This window comes from Lissotriton helveticus, chromosome 1_1 (genome assembly GCF_964261635.1).
Source record: "Lissotriton helveticus chromosome 1_1, aLisHel1.1, whole genome shotgun sequence".
Lineage (NCBI taxonomy): Eukaryota > Metazoa > Chordata > Amphibia > Caudata > Salamandridae > Lissotriton > Lissotriton helveticus.
In genome coordinates, this window is record NC_136057.1 from 1,577,657,352 (window position 1) to 1,577,684,984 (window position 27,633).

Below are 27,633 nucleotides of genomic sequence, written 5' to 3' on the forward strand. Positions count from 1 at the left end.
GCCTTGAACCTTGAGCTTCCTAAGGTGGCGATCAGGACCAACCTCCTGACCGAGGCGCTTCAACCGGCAGCGGCCACTTCGGAGCCCCTACAGCCATTCATTGAGGCCCGTACTGACGTCCTTCTGGGCACCTGATCCAAGCCCAGCACAGGGGATCCTGTGGATAGGGTGATTGGCCGATACACCACCCGGCCCCGGGTGACCCGCTTTTCCTCTCCCAACACCCTACCCCTGAGAGCTTGGTGGTCCAAGCCTTTACTTCCAATGCTCATTCTTTACTGCTCCCCCAGATCGGGAATTCAATAAGCTGTATCATCTTGGGAAGATGTTTTCTTTCGCCAGCTTGAGACCGCAGTTGGTGAACACCGCATGTCTTTTGGGCCGTTATTCCCACTCTGTGTGGGATACGGTTGCGCAGGTGGGACTTGAACCTTGTTCTGACTTAACTCATGTGTGCTCCTTTAGAGCTGCTACATATTTGTCCTCAAAGACTCTTAACTTCAAAAACTGCTTTTCTGATTGCCGTCACCTCTGCTCGCAGGGTGACTGAGCTTCAGGCTCTGTCTTCTAAGCCTCCTTTCCTTGCTGTTCATCCAGACAAGGTTGTCTTGAGAACACGACCTTCTTTTCTCCCCAAAGGGGAGTTATCTCTTTCCACATTGGACAGACCATCAGTTTGCCCACCTTCTTCCCACCCCCGCATCCTTCAAAGGAGGAGGAGTGGCTTCACCGTCTGGATCCAAAATGTGCACTATCTTACTATCTGGATTGCACAAAACAATTCTGGGTGGATGACCAGCTCTTTGTTGGCTATGTGGGCACAAAAAAAGTCGGACCGTGCAAAAATGAACCATCTCTCGGTGGGTCGTTGTTTGCATCAAAATTTGTTAATCCTTAGCAAAGAAGGAACCTCCGTAGGACTGCGTGCCCCATCCACCAGGGTGACAGCAGCTACTACTGCTTTGGGACGTGGTGTCTCTCTGTGACATCTGCCAGGCAGCCACGTGGGCATTCCTGCACACGTTCATGAAACACTACTGCCTGGACAGCCAAGTCCGGAAAGTCTGCTTCTTTGGCTGTTCAGTTCGCCAGGATTTTCTGGTGTGAACTTAGTTCGAAGACCCACCTCCGGGGTTGGTATTACTGGGGTATCCATTCTAAGGTAAAGAAACTATAACTAATTGTCTCTTTCAGATGAACAAGTCACTAACCTTCGGTAACGATATATCTGTAAGACATATATTAGTGATAGATTCCTTACCTCCCCACCCATCCTCCCCGTTCTGTGAACTGACTTCTAGGGTATGAGAATACCTTTCAGGGCCCTAGTTTTGTGCACCAGTGGTCACTGTTTTTCATGGCTCTGTGCTGCTGGCGTGGAATGTGATGTAAAGAACTGATGTCAGAGCGCGAGGGCGACTTCTAATTAGATACCGCGATGTCATCCCGGCGATGCCGACGACCAATGCTTAGTCGTTCGACGCCACCTACCGTCTCGCAGTAGTACAGCTCCAAAAAAATTCTCCGGATCCAGTCTGATGTCTGGGGTAATTCTAACGATTCAGAAAAGGGGGTGGTGATGAACAGAGTGTCTGAATTAAGCAGACCACTCTTACCCAGTCCAAAGATCAGGTCTTGATCCATCACCGTTATTTAGCTCACTGCCCCATCCCAGCTCAGAACCTGGCTATATGCAAATTAGTCTGTCCCTGGCCCAGTGCATCATGGGAACAGGGCAGACCAAACTACCAAGCCAATTCTTCACCAGAAAGGAGACAAGCTACCGGGGACCGGTTTCTGGCATTTCAGCCTCGTCGGCCCGGCTTGCTTGAATCCTGAATGAGCAGTGAGTATACCCTGCCACACCTATAGTGGCCAAAAACGATTCTAAGGTAAGGATTCTCTAACTAAAATATGTCTCTTAAAGATATATCGTTACCGGAGGTATGTAACTTGTTCAATTGGGTTGTTGAGGATGGGTGTATTTGCCACTCGCATGGGGAATGAACCTTTCCCAGGCAGTAAAAAGAAGGGAAGATAGCACGCAAAACCGGGAAGCAGACACATGACTGCTGTGGAATCCTGGTGTCTAGCTGCCCAACCTGCTTGTTTTATGAGCCTTTGCTGCAGTCATAAGAGGCCAAATATAAAACTAATCAATGTTTAGTGGGACCCAGGTTACAAGGCAAACGGTTGCAGTAGCCACCCCCACTTAAGGTGTGTTCGTGTGTGTGTGTGTGTTCGTGTGTGTGTGTGTGTGTGTTCGTGTGTGTGCTCGTGTGTGTGTTCGTGTGTGTGTGTTCGTGTGTGTGCTCTTGACCCTACCAGTGATTACAGTATTTTATAGCTTTTTGTTGAATCAGAATAAGGTTGTTTCTGGTGGTATAGTTCAGGAAATACTATCCTATAAATTCTGGTTCTGCCAAACTGCTTGATTTTGATCCTTGGAATAATTGAAACGGGCTTGAGACAATACAACCCGAGAGGGTACATATTTTACATACGGATTTCTCAGAAGAATGGGGCTGTTGTATATCTTGTAGGTCATGCATGCTGCTTGAGTTGAACCCATTTAAGGACTGAAAGGCATTGTAGTTGTTTGTGACACATAGAGTCAATTTTACGAAGATTGAAAATGAGCCTCACAGTACCATTTTGAACCTTTTGTAGTTTAATAATGTTATTCTTCTGCAGCCACAAATACTGTTACAAAAGTTCAGTGTGGATTATACAAATTTCCTTGCAGCTGTAACTGCAAAAAAAGGGAAAACGTGATTTAAAATTCGGAGGCTGAAATAGCAAATTGTTGTCATGGCTTTAAAAGGAGTCTTTAAATTAGAGTCCTTTAGCAGTCCTAGTTTTCAAACCATCTTCATTGAAGGACAGCTACATATTGATTTAGACCAGAGGCAGGCTTTCTATAAATTAACCCTAAAGACCCATGAGACCTCTTCTGACTTGGATGGGTTCAATTATGAAAACGTTCCACCCACATAGCCCTTTACACTGTCCAGCGCTCCAGGAAGTCTACTCTAAGGTGATTCTAAAATAAGAATTCTGAGGTTCGCCATCAGTTGATGGTCATTTCCATACATATAGGTTGATATTTTTGATTTATGTAGCAAAGCTGCTCAAGCCCTCAAGTGGAGATTAAATCAAATTCAGGGTCAGTAGATGCCTCACCCACATGATGCTGCTTAATGGATCGATGTCTGTGCCCACTTATCAATCAGTTGCTTCCAACTGCCTTTCTTATCAACCCATGTTAGGGACATTAATTTGATAGACTTCCAGCAGCAGATTCCTTACCTTTGAATTTCCCAGGCGTCGGACTGGATCCCAAAACTTTTGCTTGAGCAGTACCCCTATATGCTGTCGGGTGGCTGCGTTCAGCTCTATGTGATGTCGCCGGTTGTGACGTCACATGGAGCTGAACACTTTTGTTGCAGTGGGAAGGGTTTTCAGTCACGTCTGCCATACCTCAGCCACCTTCCTGCACAGACACCCCAAGTTGTGTGAGGACATGGACTCTGTACATTCTGACCTGATGGGAATGGTAGCCAGAAGACGTCTTTCAATTGGCCCCCGGCAGCTGTGGCCCCCATGCTTTTCTGGTTTGGTTCTGCAAGACCATGCCATTCCAGTTGGAGGGAGAATCTAACATAATCTCCTCCACTGGCGGTCCTTGACATCGAGCAAATGGGTCTTTAAGATCATTCGGTATGGCTATTCCCTTTCTTTTCTGTCTTTTCCTCCTCCTTTATCACCAACTCAAGAACGGCTGGCGGAAGATAATCCATTATTGCTCCAAGAGGAAGTTACAGCTTTTCTGCCCAAGGGAGCTATAGAGAATATTCAGGTTTCATAAGTTGGCAGTGGTGGTTACTCTTGCTACTTTGTTAGCAAAAAAGAACAAAGGTCTATGTTCTGTACTGGATTTCCAGACTGACAGTCTCTTCCTCAAAAAGGAGTAATTCAAGATGCTCACATTTGTCTGCCCTAGACCAAAGAGACTGGCTGGTAACGTTGGACTAGCAGGATGTGTATTTTTACATCCCCATCCTGCCGGCCCACCGGCGTTACCTGCTGTTCAAGATTGGCCATGAGCACTTTCAGTTTACTGTGCTGCCTTTTGGCCTTACCAGTGCCCCTTGGTTGTTAACCATGGTGATGATCTGGTTGCAGCTCATCTGTGCAGGTTAGGGGGTATCAGTCTTTCCCTACTTCAGCGACTGGCTGTTGAAGGCATCCTTGCCCCAGGCTATCATCTCCCTCCTCCAGACTATGGTGGACTTCCTGTATTAGGTAGAGTACTCTATAGACCGTGCTGAAGCCACCCCAGCTTCCCCCTTTTTACAAGTTTGTTATATTGCCCCCACCCTTCTCTGTTCCCTCCTAGAGTTTCGCTTATACACGCACAGGTCTTCTTTTCACACCATAATAACCTACTGCCATAGTCCATAACCACGCTCAAAATGCATGAGTAATGCATGCAGGATTGTCTACTGTACACCCTCTATATTTGCCTTCCTAATTTTTATTCTATAATCGACTTCATTTACTCTGTCACTGCACATTGCACACCATTACCTGTGCTCCAATGAGCACTATGTCAAAATCTTTAATCAACTGTATTAAAAAAATTCGACCTGCTCATGCGGTGTTCTGGCTAGAGCATAGACTCAAAATTGTGGATCCTTAACGATGTCCATATTAGATTGGCCTCAGAGTTTAGTAAAAAAAACAGAGCAGTGTGCTGACGGTAGTGCTGGACATGAGTGTTAAAAGCAGAAGATCATTTATTAAACTGCGTTCTGCCTTCAAAGCATAGGGGCGCAGTTACTTTGCATAACTTCACCACGGCTGCTGCTCGAACGCCTGAAATATTCAATAGTCCTCTGCTGGAGAGTGATCTGTGGCAACCTTGTACCATGGATCCACATACTTGCCAGTGGCAGTAGTTCCCTGTACACAGAAATGTCACTCATGAATAGTTTCAATACAATTGATGTCTGATCCCCAGTACACACCACGAATAATTACCCATTCCCAGATTACAACACTAGCATTGTCCCAGTGCACATATGTAATACTATTGATGTCAAATGGCTTACCCAGTCCTATTACTAGCTCTTTCACAGTACACAGAACTCTTGTTGTATCATGGATAGTGAACCACACTATTGATGACTTGGGGACAGCATAGGATACTTAATGTTGGTCAGCATACATTAGTTAATGTCTTGCAGATATTATAAGGTCGTTTCTGTAGAGAACATGTTATAGTACTATTTGCATCATGCACAACATATGGTAATTCAAATCTCATACTCTGTATACAATTCTGTGAAATTAATATTAAAGAGTGGTATGTGTCAGAGTGATGATATACAGTACTATGGAGGTCTCATGGACCATAAACAATGCTATTAATGTCAAGTGGACCTTGCACAGAGCCAGTCAAGACTCAATCTGGACTTGACTTAAGGCTTTGGAGGGAGCTCTGACATGACTTGATGGCTGTTGGTCCCCAGATAGGCTCATAAAAGCGCCATCGCAAGGGGAAAATCTGCGAATCCTGTTGGGGACGGGAGTGAATGTATAATGCATAGTTAGAGATGGGAATAGGGGGTTCCAAGGATGGGCCGATGTCTTGAACCACTGCCACTGTATTACATGTAGAAGTATTTCCTTTGCAGTCTACCAAGTGCACGCTCATGGTTGTGTATATGTTGAACTTTAAGGTTATCATTTGTTTTTTAAAGTCTCATCATGACTTGCACAGCACGATCAATATCTCATTGATAATGTAGGGTATGCACTAGTTTCTCGTACCACATACATTACTATTGTGATCTCGTGGATAATACACAGTACTCTTGAGACCTCGTGGAAGGTATAAATTACTATTGGTGTTTCAAGGACAGTAAAAAATATAGCATTTACTGTGTACATTACTATCCATGCATGAGCAGTATACAGTACTATCAATTTGATGGACATCAGCAGGATACTGTACTATAGGTGATTCTTTCTGACATCTGAATTCTGTCAGATTGGTTAGATGGATGTTCTTGTAATTGGTTTTAAGATTACCAATGTCAAGAATGCTACATAGATCCCTCCAAATGTTCTGTTTTTCAGGGAGTGTAGATTCTATCAAATATTGGTGTAAGAGTGGCCCTTGATGTCTCTCGGGATTGAAAAGCATAGACTCTAGCTTGCCATGCATTTGAAAATAAAAAGAGCTTAGTTGTTGATCATGCAGTTATTTCTTGACTCATCGGTTCAAAAGTCCGCTACTTCAAAGAGCACCACACTCGCACCCAATCCACTTAAAATTGCAAGTTAAGGAATTATGTAGAATGTTTTGCTCCACTCAACAAAATCAACGTACGTTTTGTAAACTAGCACACAAGAATGAACATTACATTTAAAATGAGAACACACAGGAGTAATCTAAATGGTGCAAGCAGTGTTACAAACAAAATTAGCAGTAGTCTGCCACAAGTCTTTTTATGGGGTGGTTTTAGCCAAGACGTTATTTTACTAAACTTGTATATTTATTAAACATACTTACAGGGCTTTTAGTCAGCCCTCAACATTCATTGATCTGTTAATGTGCCAATCATGTTTTTCCGCCCACTGTGGCGTGCAGCATGGTGAGGTGGATCAGCCCTCTTCAGCCATTGGATACACTTCACTGTGAGTGACAGCATTCTGGCCCTTCATACGGAGCGAACCCACACTCAAACACACATCAGTTCACTGGCACGGACTATATTATGCAATTATGTCAATTAGTGCTTTTTTAGACCAAAACATTTTTGGAATTAATTTTTTATATTAATAAGGGTCCAACAGCTTCCTCAACAATAAAGCTTTAAAAAAACATGAAACCAGCCCTGACTAAGCCGAAAGGCTACCAGTCAATGCCCGACCTATTGGCTTTGGAAATGCCGGTTTGTTCAACAGCTGCTCACTGCACCCATCATTTAAACAATACTGCACACATCAAGTGTAAGACCTGTATTTCAGTTGCCTGTGGGGTTGGAGACATTCTTCAGTGCCTTAAAAGTGTGTACTTCTTTGCGGGAAAAACATAATTCTCACTATGAGCCATCTATATTTCAGATTCAGATGTTTTAGGGTATATTTTAGTATGTGATTAAAGATTCTCTTCAATGGCAGCATGTAAACTAAAAACATGAAGTGAATAAGAATTGTTATTTTAATGCTTTCTATGGGTTTCTGATGAAACGTACAAAGAACGCAGCCTTCAGTGCACAGATCATGTCCTCAGCTATTGGCATTATTGGAACATACCACAAGTGCCTTGTATGACTGACTACTCATTATTGGTGCAGTGCTACATAATCAATTGTGTACACCTTTCCTAGTGACTAGAGCTCTAGCCTGGTAAAATTAATGTTTTAACCAGTCTTATACGAGCGAGGAAGACCAATGCCTCACTGTCTGTTTCGAGATAGTCATTAAAACCATGATGTTTCAGCTATTTCCCGTGATCGCCTGGTATATATATTGTCCAGTGCTTCATTTTAGCCGGTGGGGGTATTACCAGCTCTTATTTTTGGGGACTGGCACTTATTTCACTGTATCGTTTATTAATCAAGTGCAGGAGAGGGAAAACGAGCATAGGGGAAAGAAGGAGCCAGAGAAGGATGAAAACTGTCACAAAGGGAAACCGTAGGAACCTACAAGAGTGAGATCAAGGAGTGTCTGGTAGTGCATTAGACGCTACCAGCCTTGGTATTAGGCATGCTGACATTTAATTGCCCCTTCTGCTGGCATCTGAGCTTGGGGCACCGGCACTCCTTGTTTCACTAACTAAGCACTCAGTCAATCCAGTGTAACATGTTTGATTCATTGTGTATGGAACACTTTTTATTGACACAAAGTTCTTAAAGCTTAAACATTTCCATCTCATTTCTGGAGTTAAGTTTGTATGTGTTTTCAGTGAACCTTCTAAAACCAACTTCATACAACCAAATACATTTTCTCCAGCCGATGAGAGTATCAAGTCTGTAACAATAATTACCTAGATTAATCATTATCTGTTAGCATATACCTCTTACTAAATACAGAGAGCAGTGAAGTGTGAAACAGTAAACCTACTGGTTTTCATTATATAGAGAGCTTTTCAAACAATTCACATATTAAACATTAAATACCAAAACACAATGTTCATGTTACCTTGTTAGTCACACGATCAATGGGTGCCATTTAAAGTAGTATGGATGAAGAACACATGATCACTGTGATAATACATTGACCTTATTAGTTATGGGTCAAAGTATCTATCCTGTTTTTAAATGTAAGCTATACATTTATATATAACACAACGAACTTACTGGTGTGCGACCACAAACGGATAGTACTCTATTTTCCATAAAGCAAAAAGGCTTGTGCTAGTCTCTTATCTACTTAAATTTGAGACTTGTTGTGTATGTCTTTTGGCTATTGTTTTTTTTTTATAATTTTGAGGTAGCCAACTCATTAAGTAAAAAGGTCAAGTTTGAAGTAATTTTTCATGAAAACATGCAACCATATATATCGTTCTTTACTAAGATGAAATATTCGTATGAAGCTTATCTTGGCCTTCCAATTGTCTTCATTTGTAGTTGTACATCTTTATGCACGATATGTTCTAATTATTACTAGGTCTTGGGTTTGTGAAATATGCGTCCTTCATGTTGAAAACCAGTCTTTGGTTCGAAGTAAGCCTGTTTACAACTGCTCTGTGTATTATTCAGTCAAAAGGTAAATAGTGATAGGTACCAATTAGTCTTAATAATTATTGTTACGAAACATGTCCGCTATCAATTAAGGATAATATACTTGGGTATATGAATTTGACTTTTGAAGATTCATTAAAAAACATACAAACATGACTCCAGAGATAAGCTGTAAGTGTTTCTCTGCTGAAGCAGGTATAACAATTTAACAACTTAGTATGTCACTTTAAATACACATGGATTAAATCAACTTACATTGGATCAAACATGGACTTTGATCGTTGGAATAAAAATACATTCTCTTTGTACCTCCTTCCTTGTGTATTTATAACAAACATTGGTGATGAGCTGTTGCAGGGTGTAGTTAATGCTGATCAAACAAGGAGATAATGGACGAAGTGCTAAAACTTTTCAGAGACTCGCCCCCAGTCACAGATTTGGATTGAATCAATCATCGTTCTTTAGCTCACTTCGCCACCCCAGTTTGGACTCAGCCATATGCAGTCCAGCCCGAACTACCAGGACAGGTCCTCCCTGGACCGTAAACAAGCATCCTGGGATCGGTTTAGGGGTAACAAAATGCTGGACAATTTCTTATGCCCACATTGGTTCAAAAAGAAGACTGGGACAGTCAACAAGTATGCTTTGATAAACCCACAGCGCTTCTTGAAAGCTTGACTGTGTCAGATTGTGTGTTGCCCTTCTGCTTTTGTTGCAACTTTGTTGTTTCCAGAGTGTGTGCATCTGTTGCACAACCGTATATGCATATTTATTCACAGAACCACTTCTGGCTTGTCATAAAAGGTATAGATCACTCTGAATGCAAGTGTTGTGTGACCACTAAACCCATATGCTACTTCCTAAGACTTCTGTGGGCCAGGAGCACCAGAGCAGTGATGGCCCAGAGTTCCAGCAGGCGTCCCCTTGTGGGTTTATGCTAGCCTACCTACATTTGGGTGACTCTGCCTGACCCCCTGCATTGAACCAGAAACTTCAGGAAGATGGCCACTGCAGAGTATATGGGGAGAAAACCATTGAGATCCACATTAAGGTGAAAACGGAAGATTACTGCCCCCGCCAGAAGGGTGCAGAATTTAGACCCCAGTGAAAGACACTCATGTAACGTGAACCAGTAGTGAAGACCATAGGATCCAGCTTCATGTGCACTTTTTTGCATAGAAACAGGGCTGAAAACAGCACCTGGGATTATTTACATTTATTTTTCATAATGCTAGTAAGTGATGAGGCTAGCTCTGGGTTTACTATCTTGGGAGTTCTTGTGGTTTTAAAACTAGACAACTTGCCACAGTTACTTTCTTTGCAGCCTTCCACAGGCATGCTGGCATTAAAGCGCTAGGATACGGCCTTCCTGACAGATTAAGGAGGTCTGCGTGTGGTTTTTAACTGAACAGTTTTGTTTCAACAGTATCCAAAATTGAGTTTTCCTACAGTTACAGAAAGTTGTTGAGGTCAAATAATTGTACTTGAGAAAAATACATTCTACATATAAGAAGTGCTCAATTATATTTTATTGGCTCATAAAATAGTAGTTGTACCATTGGTGTGCATGCTTCTGTTTGCACCGAACACAAACGAATCCGTGAATACAGCTTGGATTTGTCTTTAGTAAATCTTTTGGTCACATGTTGTCTTTGTAATGTGCTTATCAGTTAGAGGGCTGGTTCTTTTCAAATTAAAAAAATATTTTTTTAAACTCCATAATGTGGTGGGACATCTCCAAATCGGCAGTCTCAGTACATGCTTTCCAGTGGTTTCCAGATTGCACATGGAATACCCCGAGACGGGGTTGCGAAAGCCCTCTCAGTGCAGCTTGCGGTGGCGATACCGGGCAGCCTTTTCTTTTGCAGCAGCGACACAGGCATTGAGCTTATTCTGTTGCAAGTGGTTCCAGTATTTGATGAGTTCACTAGGTTGGAACTGGTGGGATGTTATTAGGTGGCTGTATTTACAGCTGGAGTACGAAACTCGCCAGTGATTAAAGACAAACTCATTGGGAGGGGGAACGGGATCAATCCGCAGCTTAGCTAGACAAATCCCCACATATACATCCTCCAAGTGCAGGCGGCGTATGCTCAATGACACTTTGAAGATTTTGTCTGCTAGATCACCGGAGAAAACGTACCCTGTACCAGAGCAGAAGACAGGGTAGCGCTCACTTGGGTATAGGTCTGGTGGCATGTACCATTTGCTGTCCTTGTTGCGATTTGGTGCATATCCTCTCATTAAGTAACCTGTGAAGTAGTTGTGCCGTGGGGGCAGCTCTGGCCTCAAGAGCTTGTGTATCAGATATTCTGTGTTGACGAACATATCACTGTCTGTTTTCATTACATATGGAATTTGCGGACAGTAGGAAGCAACCCAATTCATCCCCATCAGTGTTTTGATGGTCAAGTTGTAGTAGGTGTCCAGATATTCCTGCTGGATAATGTCATGGTGCTGCCTGCTCTCCGCCATGATGGCTCTCTGAAGGTAGTGGTTCAGCTTCATAGTGACTCCCAGCAGAAAAATGCGCACCATTTGCAAGCCAGGCACTAAGCTTTCATTTCCCCATGTTTGCCGAATAGCCTGCCTTGCTTCCACCTGCCCCGGTTCTGCTGCAATTAGCAGAATCAAAAACGGACTCTTCCCTTTGCACTTTTCTGGCTCGTTTATGACATACTTGAAGTGGTACTTGTTTGGATGGCCAGCACCTTTCTCGTTGTAAATGCTGCCATTGGTTCTGAGCGTGTTCTCTAATCCTGTTACCCCCTGAGGTGACAATTCCGTGTTATTGGGATTGGCTTCAGTTTGTGGCCGAAGAGTCTGAGTTGCCACGTCCTTCAAAATGTTCCTGAGAGAGCTGTTGGTCTCGCCCTTAGTGACCCGGAATCCTCGAATCGTGTATGCCACAGGATTTTCCTTAAATCCACCCCTGCCTGGCAGCCAGTCATGATGATTAAAAAACAGAAACATGGCAAAGACGAAGACGAGCGACAGAAGCCCGATGAGATGTGTCCGAAAGAGAGACCTCTTGCTGGTCCAGTTCATCTTCGCAAAGCAGCAATGTCGCCTTCTCCACTGGAGCATGGTGTTGTCGTCCAGCGTTGTGTGGCAAGGGCTCCTTTTTCGTTGTAGTCACAGCAATTCTTTGGTCGTCATCTTGTTTGTTCAGGTTAGGTAGATTTCTGCAAAAAGACCAAGCATATGTGAGTCTGTGTACTACAATAATTATGAACGAACAGCAGAAATGAAAGCAAAGGGCAGCAGGGTTGGGTACCTACTTGAGATGGCAAGCGACCGAACAGTTTTCATGTGAACCACAGTGGGCTGATCTTTACCTAACAATTCTATGAAAATGCAGTGTTTAATATCTCTACACTAGCACCTTCACATTGGAACCCTGCTTTGAAGGATAGGGCCTGTGAAGCTAGTCTGTCCCTCATGTCGGGCAGTGAACTCGTCTGCAGCGTTCTGGGCAGACTCTCCCTTAGCGCAGAGACGCAAGTGTCAGGCCCACCGTTTCAGATGAATCTTCTAAGTATTTGGACCAGGGAGGTGTCCCCAGTAAGCAGGCTGTGGGATGCGTTTCTGTGCGCCGCTGGGCTTTTGATTTTGCTGGCCCTGACTGTGCTAAAAACCCCTGATGGAGTGATGGGCATATCGAGATGCATGGCCTAGGTCCAGTGAGCTCACTGCCAGCCCCAGAGGCGTGCTGATAAATGTTTCCTTCCTCCTTTCAATCACCTTTCACCCCACACTTCAGGGTATGAGGTGCAGCGCGCCAACCTGTCCCTCAGGTGATGGATGCTGGCCCGCGTAGAGCTGCCGATTGCAGGCACGTCTCACCGACACCATTTTTATCTGCACTTGGAACTGGCTTTCTGCAGTTTGACTGTGTAGGGCGCAGAAGACACAGATCTCTGCAAGCGATGTGTGCTGCTGATGGAGGGACTTCGGGTGTGAACGCAACGGCGCTGTGGGTAAGGGGTAAATCTTCATTTCAGATGGGGAATCGACGGTGACTGTTTTCCGCTGAATCAGTGTGTCCTTTTTCACGATGATGCATGCTGCAAGCCGAGCACGGCTCTGATAAATGAGCCCTGCATCGCTCAGTGGAAACGCTTTTCAGATTCTTAATCTGCTCTATATCAAGCCCCGACCTTGTACGTTTCCAAGGAGGTTGAAAGGCCATCCCCCGAAAAAACGTCTGTTATCCTCCTGAGCTATTACGGGGGAGGTTATTGGTTACAGCGAGTTCAGCATGGCACCCCTGCAAGTGTGTAGTTGTTTGTGATTGACATCAAATACTCGTCAATCTGAGGGTTCGTCCCCTGGATCTTAAAGGTGCAAAGCAGCCCCCATCTGCCGCGCCATTATCGGTCTTAAAATGTGCATTACAACTCGCTATTATTCCACACCATCATCTACCTTCAAATGCACATTAAAGCGTCCACTTCACTTTCTTGTGCGACTTAAAAGGCGCATTACAGACGACTCCTGCTCCTCACCACTCGGTTTTAAATATGCCTGCTGGTCCCTGTACTAAGAGCTATCCTGACTTAAAACGTGCACTAGAGTTCAGCCTTACTTCCTAACAACCTGTCTGAAAAAGTACATTGCGGCTAACGCCTACAGTGCCATCTTCTGTGATTTAAAATCTGCATTACAGCTCACCTTTACTTGTATGCCATAAAACGTGTATTATAATTCACCCTTACTTCGCGCCATCATCTGTCTTCAGATATGCATTTCAGTTCACCCCTACTGTGCCCCATTCCCAGTCTTAAAACGTCCGTTACAGCTCACCCTTACCCAGTGCGGACTTCTCTAGCTTAAAATGTGCATTACCACCCACCCTTTCTCAGTGCATCATCTGTATCTTAAAATATGCATTACCACTCATTGCTGCTCCTTGCTTTCCGCTCTTACGATGTCCATTACAGCTGATCCTTACTAAGCTCAATCCTGTCCTTAAATGTACAGGACAGTTGACCCTTATCTCAGCCACCCTGTTTTTAAATTGTACATTTCAACTCGCCCTTACTACTCATTTTCTTATAAGTGTGCATTACAGCTCACCCTTACTAAGCTCCAGCATGTGTCTTGCAACATGCATTATAACTCGTACTCTTGCTCTCCTGTCCTTAAACCATGCATTACAGCTCACCCTTACCAAGCGCCATCTTGTGTCTTAAACCATGCATAACAGCTCGCCCTTACCAAGCGCCATCATGTGTCTTAAACCATGCGTAACAGCTCACCCTTACCAAGTGCCATCAGGTCTTAAACCATGCATTACAGCTCACCCTTACTAAGCGCCATCATCTGTCTTGCAACATGCATTACAACTCCCCCCTGCTCAGTGCCTTCCTGTCTTAAAATGTGCATTGCAGCTGGCCCCTACCAAACATCATCCTTTGTCACACTTAACCACACCATCAGGTCTTAAAATGTGCATTGCCACCCATCCTTACTCAGCGCAATGTGCATTACAACTCTCATGCTCCATGCTTTTGAGTCTTAAAATGTGCATTACAACTCCTCCTTACTCCACACTCATTGCCTTAAAACGTGGATTACACTCATCCTTTTCTGCTCAACTAATCTTAAAAAGTGCATTAAAGCTCGCCTCAAATCAATGCCATACTAGGTCTTAAAATGATCATTAAACCTCACCCCTACTCTAGGCCCTTTTGATTTCATTTAAATGTGCATTGGCGCCCACGTATCGTGGCATCTTGAGCTTGAAACGAAAAGGCTCGGTGTTTGGGCTAGATAGGGTACAAATATGTTTTTTTTTATAGAGTTGGATTGTGCACGCTTTGTCTCGCTTCCATATTACAGCATTCTTCGTGCAGCAAGAAAGGCTGATATTTCTTGCTCTGGATTCACAATATTTCCCGCCTGCAGGAGGGGCCCCTCCATTCATTGTAACATTTCCCCGGGCAGCCGCAGGCTGCCGTCGATGCTTATAATTTATACTTTCCTGAGCTTTGACAGTATTTTCTGTGCCTGCGTACAGGTGACTGACAATGTTACTTTATGACAAATTACCTTGATCATACACTGTCACTTTTATTTTCAAAAATGGTTAATGCGAGCAGCGTGACTGGGGCGAGCCTTGATGCAGGCAGGATTGCGCCCTTCGGGTTCTGCTCTCGCTGCGGCGTGTTTTCATTTTTACAAAGCGGAGCGCGCACATCTGAAAGGCGAGCTGGCGTTTCTGGTTTCTTGAGACGCCTTGCCCATTGATCCGCCGCGTTTGTGAGGAGAGCGGTGGTAGTGCCACATCACGCGAGTGGGGAATACACTCCCTGGTTTGAAGAGGAGATGTCTGGGAGTGATGAAATCCGCATTTTAAGGTTAATCCAGTGTGTCAGCTGGTTGAAGGGGTGCTCCTAGAGCGGGGGTACCGAGGCCCTCCCATTCCGGCGGGCAGCGCTCTCGGCGCGGCTCCCGCTGGACCAATTATGGCGGTGTCTGCCGCTCGCCGTGCTCGTCATTCCGTGACCTCTGTAAAACACATCCCGCCGCTTCCGCCGGCGCACCGGGTTTGGGGGGATCGCAGGCTACGCTTTTAATGGGCAAGAAGCATAGCATTGATTTGCAGGGGTATCCTAGCTGATGAGCACCTTGAGAGGATGAACCCTCTCGAGAGTGTGACCGGACTAAAGGGGCGGGAGGCCCTTCAGACAGAAATAGCCTAACTCTTGAGTGAGAACTACCCCAGCACCGCGTCTGAGCCAATGCCCGCCGAGGGCCTGGTTTTAGCCTTCAAACGTGGTAAAGGTTGCCCTACTGTGGCAAAGACCTTGTGCCCACAGAGCAGCCATTAGGGCAGGGATAGCTTCTGTTGAGGTTTACTGAGTACTGCCCCAGGACAGAGTGTGACGGATTGCCCACAGAGGGACCAGCTGTGGTGTGAATTGCCCCAGAATGGAGTTGCGACTTTGTGGCCGCGGAAAGGCTCTTTTCCCATAGCTGGCGTCCACTTTTATGAGTGGAAGAAAGAGAATTTACCATGTGCCCACTGCAGGAAGCTTGTGGGCTTTTTTCCCTACTACAAGCACCACCTGCCAAGGCCTACCTGGAAACCTCCCTTGCAGTTTTCAGGGATCCATAGGGGGTTCCTTTACAATTTGGGTCATTGTACTTTTATTCATGTTACATGTTTTCTTAAATTATTATGACTGCTCTTGGTGCCGGAGATGGCCTGTGTGAATCGGGTGGAAAACAAAACTCCTATAAATTGAATTTCCATTGTATTTTCCGCCTCAGTGTGCTGGTAGTTGCATTGCGGGCTACACCAGGATCCTATAGTGTCTTTCACTTCTCTTTGTTAATTTTACTTTCCTGAGCTCTTTGTGTAAAATAAACCAGCCGGGTTAGGATGTTTGACAACAGCACAGCTTTCAGCCACACCATTTCAACCTGAGGTTCGCCTGCGGCATTGGACTGGGTGCCAGAACTGCAGTTTCCTCGCCCTAGTGAGAGTGGTGAATGCAGGGCACACGCTGAAGCCTGCTGCACTTCTGCAAATAGCCAGCATCTGTCAGAGCTCGATGCTGCCCCAGAACCTTGCCACACACACCTTAAGAATGACCTTCTTCGTTTTAAGCCTTAATTAACTTCAGACTTAGACGCAAAGGTTAAGTGCTAAGCTGTTCCCATTGGACGGCTAGAAATGCGTTTGAGTTCTTGTGGCTGCAGGTTGGCTTTACGATGTTGTATGCAAGCACTGACAATCTGTACACAGGCATGGAGGTATATATCTGCAGGGTGTTACTTGAAGAAATAATGCATTAAGATATTGTCATCCGACTTGCGTCTTCGAGAGATGGTAGCGTTAAAACAAGAATGAAGTTGGGGACTGAGCCAAGCTAGTTGTCCGAGGAATCAACCACATGGGTACTACCCAGAGTTTGTGGAAATGTGATCCGCAGTATGGAACATGGCAGCCTTTTTTGGGATCTAACAGCCATCGTCGATTATGGGAAGGGCAGCTGCTGTCTGAGAGGTGGGTATACTTTAGGGCTGGAAATGGTCAGATTTGATGTAAAAGGCGGTTTCCTTGTAGGAGATGGAGCAGACTTTATGGAAAGGAGGTTGCAGTCTGGAGGATGGGCCGGAGTAACAGAAAGGGCAGTTACTCTCTGGAAGTAGGGCAGACTGTGGAAAGGGCAGCCCCTGATTACCCTTTGCTAGTATTCATCGGCAACACTCGACGGGCTTCTTTGTAGTGTGGTATATGAAGTGTAGCTCGTTTTTGCATCAAATGTTGGCACACTAACCAAACTAAATGTTATTGATAGATCGGTGTCCGCGGTTGTGGATTGCCACTTCGTACGGGTGGCATGCTCTTCTGAGTGCATGCACCTGTATTTGGTGCTGCTGTGGTACTGTGGGCGTCGGTTTTAAAGGAGACCTTGTCAGCTGAAACTGAAGAGTGCTGTTTAATATGCCACTCGAACAGATATCAAGATGACCTTTCTGCTGAGCTCGCTAATTGGCATGTGACCTTTCCCCATTGATCTCCAGTAGTGGGGGGGGGGGGCACACTACGCCCATTGATTCTCGGGTGCTGTATTGTGTGCAGCTAATCCTTAACTCTCGCACTCGGGGTGTTGCTTAAGGTGGGGCGTTTGAAGTGTTAAACTCCCCCCTAATGAATGCATTTTCTGTTAAATAGTTGGGTACAGGTGTTATCAATCGGGTATTGTGAGATGTCAGTCGGAATTCACCAGGAATGTTTACTTACACACAGAACAAAAGGCACACATACTCTTCTCCCTTTCGGTTTTGAAAGTCCTCAAAAATAGTGGTCTTTTTACAAAATATTGTGTGTTCTCTCTTAGTACTCTTACCAGCCTGCATTCCTCTCCCTAGCCACTAACTGCTCCTTAGGCGCCTCTCATGCACCCTGCTTGTCATATAATGTAGGTAAATATTATATGCCCGCCTGATTGTCGTAAAATCTGACGATCTCACCCCCTCCCCCCCACACACACACACGCACACCCACACACACACACACACCACCAAATCTTTGACCAAGCTACTCTCCTGCACGCACTGCCTGGGAGATTGTGTCGCCTATGAGCCACCTGCTGTTTACCCCAGATGTGTGGTAAGATAAGTTCGAGTGTTCTTTTTTAATATGGCTGACAGATTGTGCAGCAAAGAAAGATGTGCGCTGACCATCTAGAGGCACAGAGGGGATAGCGGCTGTTCGCCGCTCCTAGTAGCGGACGCTGTAGGCCCCTTTCGCCCCTCTGATAGCCGATGTTAAGATGATCACATGGTAGTGCTTGAAGCCAGAGAAGCCATATCTGACTAATGATATTTGACGTTGCAGCTTCAGGACAGTTTCTGTGCTTGCAGCTTGGTCCTGCCGTTTTATCCTTGCTTCCAGATTACCACAGATAAGGATTAACACTGACCTAGTTTGTCTCCGATTCTGCCGGCCTGTTTATTGGAGTTTTTTTTAATGTTCCCTTTCAGTTGCATTAGTGCCTTAGGTCCTGCTGCTGCCCTACCAGTTGCAGTTATCAAGCACAGTACTGTTTGTAGTTTAGCTCAACTAATTCCTGACTAAATTAGAATTTTACCTCACAAAACGGCACTGCATTTAATTAGGATGGAGAAGATCCTACTCTCGGTAATCTGTGTAAATGTGTCCAGATTGGCAGAGAGGCTTAATTTACAAAAAAATTGGTGGAGAGGTGTGGTGTGCCAGGGGCTGGGAAGGCTTGGTGTGCCAGGGGCTGGGAAGGCTTGGTGTGCCAGGGGCTGGGAAGGCTTGGTGTGCCAGGGGCTGGGAAGGCTTGGTGTGCCAGGGGCTGGGAAGGCTTGGTGTGCCAGGGACTGGCGGGGAGAGGCTTGGGTGTGCCAGGGACTGGCGGGGAGAGGCTTGGTGTGCCGGGGAGAGGCTTGGTGTGCCAGGGTGAGGCGGGGAGAGGCTTGGTGTGCCAGGGTGAGGCTTGGTTTGCCAGGGGTTGACGGGGAGAGGCTTGGTTTGCCAGTGCTTGCAGGGGTGGCCTGGGTTGCCAGAGGGTTGGTGGAGAAACTTTGGTTAAGAAAAAATATTGGGAAGTAGTACGGGGAGGCAAAAATCCAGCCAGAGATGAAGCGATTGTGCTGGAAAGAATAAGATCAACTCCATGGTTTTATTTACGGGGGGGGGGGAGCACTCAATACATCTAGAGAACATGCCAATACTGGGATGCCAGAGGAGGGGATGCTAGAGATTGGGAAGTATATTATAGAAGGGGCAGTATGCGGGTGTTGTAATCGGATGGGGGTGTGGGACGTAGGAGGATAGTGCGGGTGCTGGAGGTGAGGCTGGGGCTGGGGCAGGTCTGCAACAGGGGGATATTCCATTTCCTGGGAGGAGGATGCAGACGGGAAGGGTTGAAAAGATGATCGGTACAGTGGAAGGAAGAGTGTACCTGGGGAGCATGCTGAAAATACTGGGTGGAAGAGGACGCGGGAAGCGGCGGAAGGATGGGGAGAGCGGGGATTGATGGAGAATGCTGCGAGGGCACTTGCTGGCAGGGATTGCTCTTGGATACCGTTGCAGCCCAGAAAATATTCCAGCGAAGCCCGGGGACAGCTGACGCCGCTGGGATGGCGGGCACGTCTTAGGGGGTCGCCTATGAACGAGATGTTAGGATGGGTATGGGGGGGGGGGGCGAGGTCGGAGCTACCTCCTTTAAAAAGGGTGATTTTAGAGGGAGAGGCTAACACACCTGCCTCGATAGGAGGCCCCTGAAAGGGTGAGTGCTCATACCTGCCTCGCTCATGGCGGTCCCGCGGGAGGGTCCGTGTGCTGGGCCTCCGTGGCCCCCCGGGGTCCCTGCACACATGCTGCCCCCGGCGCTCCCCGCGCATCCTCCGGGGCCGCAGAGGCAGCGGGCGGTGTCCTCCCCGAGAGCCCGGCGTTCAGTGCATCCTCTGCGGCGTGGCTGTCTCCGCGGCACCGGCTCTTAGTGCATCCTCAAGGGCCAGCGCGTCCCCGCTCTCCACGGCTCGCCTCTGCTCCATCTCTGCTGCTTGAGGCGGACACAGTGCGCCCGGCGCAGGCTGGGGCTGTTGCTGCTGCTCCTGGACCAGCCTCGGACGTCAGCGCGGCGGAGTCACATGTCCCCCCGCCCCCCGAGCTGGAGATGGGGTGGTGCCTGCCTGCCTGCCTGCTCTGCGAGGTGGCTGCCTGCTCTCATTTTAGGGTCAGGGTGGTGAGACCAGGCTGGCTGCTGTGAGTGTGGGCTGGCTGGTGTGAGTGGGGGCTGGCTGGTGTGAGTGGGGGCTGGCTGCTCTGTGAGTGGGGGCTGGCTGCTCTGTGAGTGGGGGCTGGCTGGTGTGAGTGGGGGCTGGCTGGTGTGAGTGTGGGCTGGCTGCTGTGAGTGTGGGCTGGCTGCTGTGAGTGTGGGCTGGCTGCTGTGAGTGTGGGCTGGCTGCTGTGAGTGTGGGCTGGCTGCTGTGAGTGTGGGCTGGCTGCTGTGAGTGTGGGCTGGCTGCTGTGAGTGTGGGCTGGCTGGTGTGAGTGTGGGCTGGCTGGTGTGAGTGTGGGCTGGCTGGTGTGAGTGGGGGCTGGCTGGTGTGAGTGTGGGCTGGCTGGTGTGAGTGGGGGCTGGCTGGTGTGAGTGGGGGCTGGCTGGTGTGAGTGGGGGCTGGCTGGTGTGAGTGGGGGCTGGCTGGTGTGAGTGGGGGCTGGCTGGTGTGAGTGTGGGCTGGCTGGTGTGAGTGGGGGCTGGCTGGTGTGAGTGGGGGCTGGCTGCTCTGTGAGTGGGGGCTGGCTGCTCTGTGAGTGGGGGCTGGCTGCTCTGTGAGTGGGGGCTGGCTGCTCTGTGAGTGGGGGCTGGCTGCTCTGTGAGTGGGGGCTGGCTGCTCTGTGAGTGGGGGCTGGCTGCTCTGTGAGTGGGGGCTGGCTGCTCTGTGAGTGGGGGCTGGCTGGTGTGAGTGTGGGCTGGCTGGTGTGAGTGTGGGCTGGCTGGTGTGAGTGGGGGCTGGCTGGTGTGAGTGGGGGCTGGCTGGTGTGAGTGGGGGCTGGCTGCTCTGTGAGTGGGGGCTGGCTGCTCTGTGAGTGGGGGCTGGCTGCTCTGTGAGTGGGGGCTGGCTGGTGTGAGTGGGGGCTGGCTGGTGTGAGTGGGGGCTGGCTGCTCTGTGAGTGGGGGCTGGCTGCTCTGTGAGTGGGGGCTGGCTGCTCTGTGAGTGGGGGCTGGCTGCTCTGTGAGTGGGGGCTGGCTGCTCTGTGAGTGGGGGCTGGCTGCTCTGTGAGTGGGGGCTGGCTGCTCTGTGAGTGGGGGCTGGCTGCTCTGTGAGTGGGGGCTGGCTGGTGTGAGTGTGGGCTGGCTGGTGTGAGTGGGGGCTGGCTGGTGTGAGTGGGGGCTGGCTGGTGTGAGTGGGGGCTGGCTGCTCTGTGAGTGGGGGCTGGCTGCTCTGTGAGTGGGGGCTGGCTGGTGTGAGTGGGGGCTGGCTGGTGTGAGTGGGGGCTGGCTGCTCTGTGAGTGGGGGCTGGCGGCTCTGTGAGTGGGGGCTGGCGGCTCTGTGAGTGGGGGCTGGCTGCTCTGTGAGTGGGGGCTGGCTGGTGTGAGTGGGGGCTGGCTGCTCTGTGAGTGGGGGCTGGCTGCTCTGTGAGTGTGGGCTGGCTGGTGTGAGTGTGGGCTGGCTGGTGTGAGTGGGGCTGGCTGGTGTGAGTGGGGGCTGGCTGGTGTGAGTGGGGGCTGGCTGGTGTGAGTGGGGGCTGGCTGGTGTGAGTGGGGGCTGGCTGGTGTGAGTGGGGGCTGGCTGGTGTGAGTGGGGGCTGGCTGGTGTGAGTGGGGGCTGGCTGGTGTGAGTGGGGGCTGGCTGGTGTGAGTGGGGGCTGGCTGGTGTGAGTGGGGGCTGGCTGGTGTGAGTGGGGGCTGGCTGGTGTGAGTGGGGGCTGGCTGGTGTGAGTGGGGGCTGGCTGGTGTGAGTGGGGGCTGGCTGGTGTGAGTGGGGGCTGGCTGGTGTGAGTGGGGGCTGGCTGGTGTGAGTGGGGGCTGGCTGGTGTGAGTGGGGGCTGGCTGCTCTGTGAGTGGGGGCTGGCTGCTCTGTGAGTGGGGGCTGGCTGCTCTGTGAGTGGGGGCTGGCTGCTCTGTGAGTGGGGGCTGGCTGCTCTGTGAGTGGGGGCTGGCTGCTCTGAGTGGGGGCTGGCTGGTGTGAGTGGGGGCTGGCTGGTGTGAGTGGGGGCTGGCTGGTGTGAGTGGGGGCTGGCTGCTCTGTGAGTGGGGGCTGGCTGCTCTGTGAGTGGGGGCTGGCTGGTGTGAGTGGGGGCTGGCTGGTGTGAGTGGGGGCTGGCTGCTCTGTGAGTGGGGGCTGGCTGCTCTGTGAGTGGGGGCTGGCTGCTCTGTGAGTGGGGGCTGGCTGCTCTGTGAGTGGGGGCTGGCTGCTCTGTGAGTGGGGGCTGGCTGGTGTGAGTGGGGGCTGGCTGGTGTGAGTGGGGGCTGGCTGCTCTGTGAGTGGGGGCTGGCTGCTCTGTGAGTGGGGGCTGGCTGCTCTGTGAGTGGGGGCTGGCTGGTGTGAGTGGGGGCTGGCTGGTGTGAGTGGGGGCTGGCTGGTGTGAGTGGGGGCTGGCTGGTGTGAGTGGGGGCTGGCTGGTGTGAGTGGGGGCTGGCTGGTGTGAGTGGGGGCTGGCTGGTGTGAGTGTGGGCTGGCTGGTGTGAGTGTGGGCTGGCTGGTGTGAGTGTGGGCTGGCTGGTGTGAGTGGGGGCTGGCTGGTGTGAGTGGGGGCTGGCTGGTGTGAGTGGGGGCTGGCTGCTCTGTGAGTGGGGGCTGGCTGCTCTGTGAGTGGGGGCTGGCTGCTCTGTGAGTGGGGGCTGGCTGCTCTGTGAGTGGGGGCTGGCTGCTCTGTGAGTGGGGGCTGGCTGCTCTGTGAGTGGGGGCTGGCTGCTCTGTGAGTGGGGGCTGGCTGCTCTGTGAGTGGGGGCTGGCTGCTCTGTGAGTGGGGGCTGGCTGCTCTGTGAGTGGGGGCTGGCTGCTCTGTGAGTGGGGGCTGGCTGCTCTGTGAGTGGGGGCTGGCTGGTGTGAGTGGGGGCTGGCTGCTCTGTGAGTGGGGGCTGGCTGCTCTGTGAGTGGGGGCTGGCTGCTCTGTGAGTGGGGGCTGGCTGCTCTGTGAGTGGGGGCTGGCTGCTCTGTGAGTGGGGGCTGGCTGCTCTGTGAGTGGGGGCTGGCTGGTGTGAGTGGGGGCTGGCTGCTCTGTGAGTGGGGGCTGGCTGCTCTGTGAGTGGGGGCTGGCTGGTGTGAGTGGGGGCTGGCTAGTGGGGGCTGGCTGGTGTGAGTGGGGGCTGGCTGGTGTGAGTGGGGGCTGGCTGGTGTGAGTGGGGGCTGGCTGGTGTGAGTGGGGGCTGGCTGGTGTGAGTGGGGGCTGGCTGGTGTGAGTGGGGGCTGGCTGGTGTGAGTGTGGGCTGGCTGGTGCGAGTGTGGGCTGGCTGGTGTGAGTGTGGGCTGGCTGGTGTGAGTGGGGGCTGGCTGGTGTGAGTGGGGGCTGGCTGGTGTGAGTGGGGGCTGGCTGCTCTGTGAGTGGGGGCTGGCTGCTCTGTGAGTGGGGGCTGGCTGCTCTGTGAGTGGGGGCTGGCTGCTCTGTGAGTGGGGGCTGGCTGCTCTGTGAGTGGGGGCTGGCTGCTCTGTGAGTGGGGGCTGGCTGGTGTGAGTGGGGGCTGGCTGGTGTGAGTGGGGGCTGGCTGGTGTGAGTGGGGGCTGGCTGGTGTGAGTGGGGGCTGGCTGGTGTGAGTGGGGGCTGGCTGGTGTGAGTGGGGGCTGGCTGGTGTGAGTGGGGGCTGGCTGGTGTGAGTGGGGGCTGGCTGCTCTGTGAGTGGGGGCTGGCTGCTCTGAGTGTGGGCTGGCTGGTGTGAGTGTGGGCTGGCTGGTGTGAGTGTGGGCTGGCTGCTGTGAGTGTGGGCTGGCTGCTGTGAGTGTGGGCTGGCTGGTGTGAGTGTGGGCTGGCTGGTGTGAGTGTGGGCTGGCTGGTGTGAGTGTGGGCTGGCTGGTGTGAGTGTGGGCTGGCTGGTGTGAGTGTGGGCTGGCTGGTGTGAGTGGGGGCTGGCTGGTGTGAGTGGGGGCTGGCTGGTGTGAGTGGGGGCTGGCTGCTCTGTGAGTGGGGGCTGGCTGCTCTGTGAGTGGGGGCTGGCTGCTCTGTGAGTGGGGGCTGGCTGCTCTGTGAGTGGGGGCTGGCTGCTCTGTGAGTGGGGGCTGGCTGCTCTGTGAGTGGGGGCTGGCTGGTGTGAGTGGGGGCTGGCTGGTGTGAGTGGGGGCTGGCTGGTGTGAGTGGGGGCTGGCTGGTGTGAGTGGGGGCTGGCTGGTGTGAGTGGGGGCTGGCTGGTGTGAGTGGGGGCTGGCTGGTGTGAGTGGGGGCTGGCTGGTGTGAGTGGGGGCTGGCTGCTCTGTGAGTGGGGGCTGGCTGCTCTGAGTGTGGGCTGGCTGGTGTGAGTGTGGGCTGGCTGGTGTGAGTGTGGGCTGGCTGCTGTGAGTGTGGGCTGGCTGCTGTGAGTGTGGGCTGGCTGGTGTGAGTGTGGGCTGGCTGGTGTGAGTGTGGGCTGGCTGGTGTGAGTGTGGGCTGGCTGGTGTGAGTGGGGGCTGGCTGGTGTGAGTGGGGGCTGGCTGGTGTGAGTGGGGGCTGGCTGGTGTGAGTGGGGGCTGGCTGCTCTGTGAGTGGGGGCTGGCTGCTCTGTGAGTGGGGGCTGGCTGCTCTGTGAGTGGGGGCTGGCTGCTCTGTGAGTGGGGGCTGGCTGCTCTGTGAGTGGGGGCTGGCTGCTCTGTGAGTGGGGGCTGGCTGCTCTGTGAGTGGGGGCTGGCTGGTGTGAGTGGGGGCTGGCTGCTCTGTGAGTGGGGGCTGGCTGCTCTGTGAGTGGGGGCTGGCTGGTGTGAGTGTGGGCTGGCTGGTGTGAGTGTGGGCTGGCTGGTGTGAGTGTGGGCTGGCTGGTGTGAGTGTGGGCTGGCTGGTGTGAGTGTGGGCTGGCTGGTGTGAGTGTGGGCTGGCTGGTGTGAGTGTGGGCTGGCTGGTGTGAGTGGGGGCTGGCTGGTGTGAGTGGGGGCTGGCTGGTGTGAGTGGGGGCTGGCTGGTGTGAGTGGGGGCTGGCTGGTGTGAGTGGGGGCTGGCTGGTGTGAGTGGGGGCTGGCTGGTGTGAGTGGGGGCTGGCTGGTGTGAGTGGGGGCTGGCTGGTGTGAGTGGGGGCTGGCTGCTCTGTGAGTGGGGGCTGGCTGCTCTGTGAGTGGGGGCTGGCTGCTCTGTGAGTGGGGGCTGGCTGCTCTGTGAGTGGGGGCTGGCTGCTCTGTGAGTGGGGGCTGGCTGCTCTGTGAGTGGGGGCTGGCTGCTCTGTGAGTGGGGGCTGGCTGCTCTGTGAGTGGGGGCTGGCTGCTCTGTGAGTGGGGGCTGGCTGCTCTGAGTGGGGGCTGGCTGGTGTGAGTGGGGGCTGGCTGGTGTGAGTGGGGGCTGGCTGGTGTGAGTGGGGGCTGGCTGCTCTGTGAGTGGGGGCTGGCTGCTCTGTGAGTGGGGGCTGGCTGCTCTGTGAGTGGGGGCTGGCTGGTGTGAGTGGGGGCTGGCTGGTGTGAGTGGGGGCTGGCTGGTGTGAGTGGGGGCTGGCTGGTGTGAGTGGGGGCTGGCTGCTCTGTGAGTGGGGGCTGGCTGCTCTGTGAGTGGGGGCTGGCTGCTCTGTGAGTGGGGGCTGGCTGCTCTGTGAGTGGGGGCTGGCTGCTCTGTGAGTGGGGGCTGGCTGCTCTGTGAGTGGGGGCTGGCTGCTGTGTGAGTGGGGGCTGGCTGCTGTGTGAGTGGGGGCTGGCTGCTCTGTGAGTGGGGGCTGGCTGCTCTGTGAGTGGGGGCTGGCTGCTCTGTGAGTGGGGGCTGGCTGGTGTGAGTGTGGGCTGGCTGGTGTGAGTGTGGGCTGGCTGGTGTGAGTGTGGGCTGGCTGGTGTGAGTGTGGGCTGGCTGGTGTGAGTGTGGGCTGGCTGGTGTGAGTGTGGGCTGGCTGGTGTGAGTGTGGGCTGGCTGGTGTGAGTGGGGGCTGGCTGGTGTGAGTGGGGGCTGGCTGGTGTGAGTGGGGGCTGGCTGGTGTGAGTGGGGGCTGGCTGGTGTGAGTGGGGGCTGGCTGGTGTGAGTGGGGGCTGGCTGGTGTGAGTGGGGGCTGGCTGGTGTGAGTGTGGGCTGGCTGGTGTGAGTGGGGGCTGGCTGGTGTGAGTGGGGGCTGGCTGCTCTGTGAGTGGGGGCTGGCTGCTCTGTGAGTGGGGGCTGGCTGCTCTGTGAGTGGGGGCTGGCTGCTCTGTGAGTGGGGGCTGGCTGCTCTGTGAGTGGGGGCTGGCTGCTCTGAGTGGGGGCTGGCTGGTGTGAGTGGGGGCTGGCTGGTGTGAGTGGGGGCTGGCTGGTGTGAGTGGGGGCTGGCTGCTCTGTGAGTGGGGGCTGGCTGCTCTGTGAGTGGGGGCTGGCTGCTCTGTGAGTGGGGGCTGGCTGCTCTGTGAGTGGGGGCTGGCTGCTCTGTGAGTGGGGGCTGGCTGGTGTGAGTGGGGGCTGGCTGGTGTGAGTGGGGGCTGGCTGCTCTGTGAGTGGGGGCTGGCTGCTCTGTGAGTGGGGGCTGGCTGCTCTGTGAGTGGGGGCTGGCTGCTCTGTGAGTGGGGGCTGGCTGCTCTGTGAGTGGGGGCTGGCTGCTCTGTGAGTGGGGGCTGGCTGCTGTGTGAGGGGGGGCTGGCTGCTCTGTGAGTGGGGGCTGGCTGCTCTGTGAGTGGGGGCTGGCTGCTCTGTGAGTGGGGGCTGGCTGCTCTGTGAGTGGGGGCTGGCTGGTGTGAGTGGGGGCTGGCTGGTGTGAGTGGGGGCTGGCTGCTCTGTGAGTGGGGGCTGGCTGCTCTGTGAGTGGGGGCTGGCTGGTGTGAGTGGGGGCTGGCTGCTCTGTGAGTGGGGGCTGGCTGCTCTGTGAGTGGGGGCTGGCTGCTCTGTGAGTGGGGGCTGGCTGGTGTGAGTGGGGGCTGGCTGCTCTGTGAGTGGGGGCTGGCTGCTCTGTGAGTGGGGGCTGGCTGCTCTGTGAGTGGGGGCTGGCTGCTCTGTGAGTGGGGGCTGGCTGCTGTGTGAGGGGGGGCTGGCTGCTCTGTGAGTGGGGGCTGGCTGCTCTGTGAGTGGGGGCTGGCTGCTCTGTGAGTGGGGGCTGGCTGCTCTGTGAGTGGGGGCTGGCTGGTGTGAGTGGGGGCTGGCTGGTGTGAGTGGGGGCTGGCTGCTCTGTGAGTGGGGGCTGGCTGCTCTGTGAGTGGGGGCTGGCTGCTCTGTGAGTGGGGGCTGGCTGCTCTGTGAGTGGGGGCTGGCTGCTCTGTGAGTGGGGGCTGGCTGCTCTGTGAGTGGGGGCTGGCTGCTCTGTGAGTGGGGGCTGGCTGCTCTGTGAGTGGGGGCTGGCTGCTGTGTGAGGGGGGGCTGGCTGCTCTGTGAGTGGGGGCTGGCTGCTGTGTGAGGGGGGGCTGGCTGCTCTGTGAGTGGGGGCTGGCTGCTGTGTGAGGGGGGCATGGGAAGCGGTGGACTGGTCACTGATCATGTGTTGTGCTCCCTGTCTGGTGTCGGTGACCTGGGGCGCCTGACAGGGGGCGAGAGGGGGCTTTCTCTTGTGTTCTACAGACCATCTCGACCTTCCGTCCATGGGAGCTTGTGCCATCTATGAAGATTTCCGCCCTTCTCTGACGTTCTGCATCCATCATCCACTATATCAAAACAAAAACAAAAAACATGCAGCAAGGATGGGACATGGCTTAAATGTGAACCGTGGCAAGGGCCTAAACCCTGCAACTAAAATAACCACTGCGCCGAAGTGACCGCGTCCTGTACCTCATATGACCCTCGGCCCCAACTCTGGCTGCAGCTCCAGGCAGCTACCATCGACCCCCAGGAGTC

At 52.1% G+C, this 27,633-nt stretch overlaps 2 protein-coding genes across 2 annotated transcripts in view; one reads left to right on the forward strand and one right to left on the reverse strand.

Moving 5' to 3' along the window:
- Window positions 1–27,633, forward strand: part of CDC73 (cell division cycle 73) — a 589,523-nt gene that overhangs the window by 291,153 nt on the left and 270,737 nt on the right. The window lies entirely within an intron of this gene.
- On the reverse strand, window positions 10,264–19,818 carry B3GALT2 (beta-1,3-galactosyltransferase 2). Its single transcript, XM_078687277.1, has 2 exons — window positions 19,546–19,818; window positions 10,264–11,941 (listed from the first exon to the last, which is right to left on the reverse strand). Exon 2 carries the CDS (start codon window positions 11,841–11,843, stop codon window positions 10,578–10,580), a length of 1,266 nt encoding a protein of 421 aa, XP_078543403.1. The 5' UTR covers window positions 11,844–11,941; window positions 19,546–19,818; the 3' UTR covers window positions 10,264–10,577.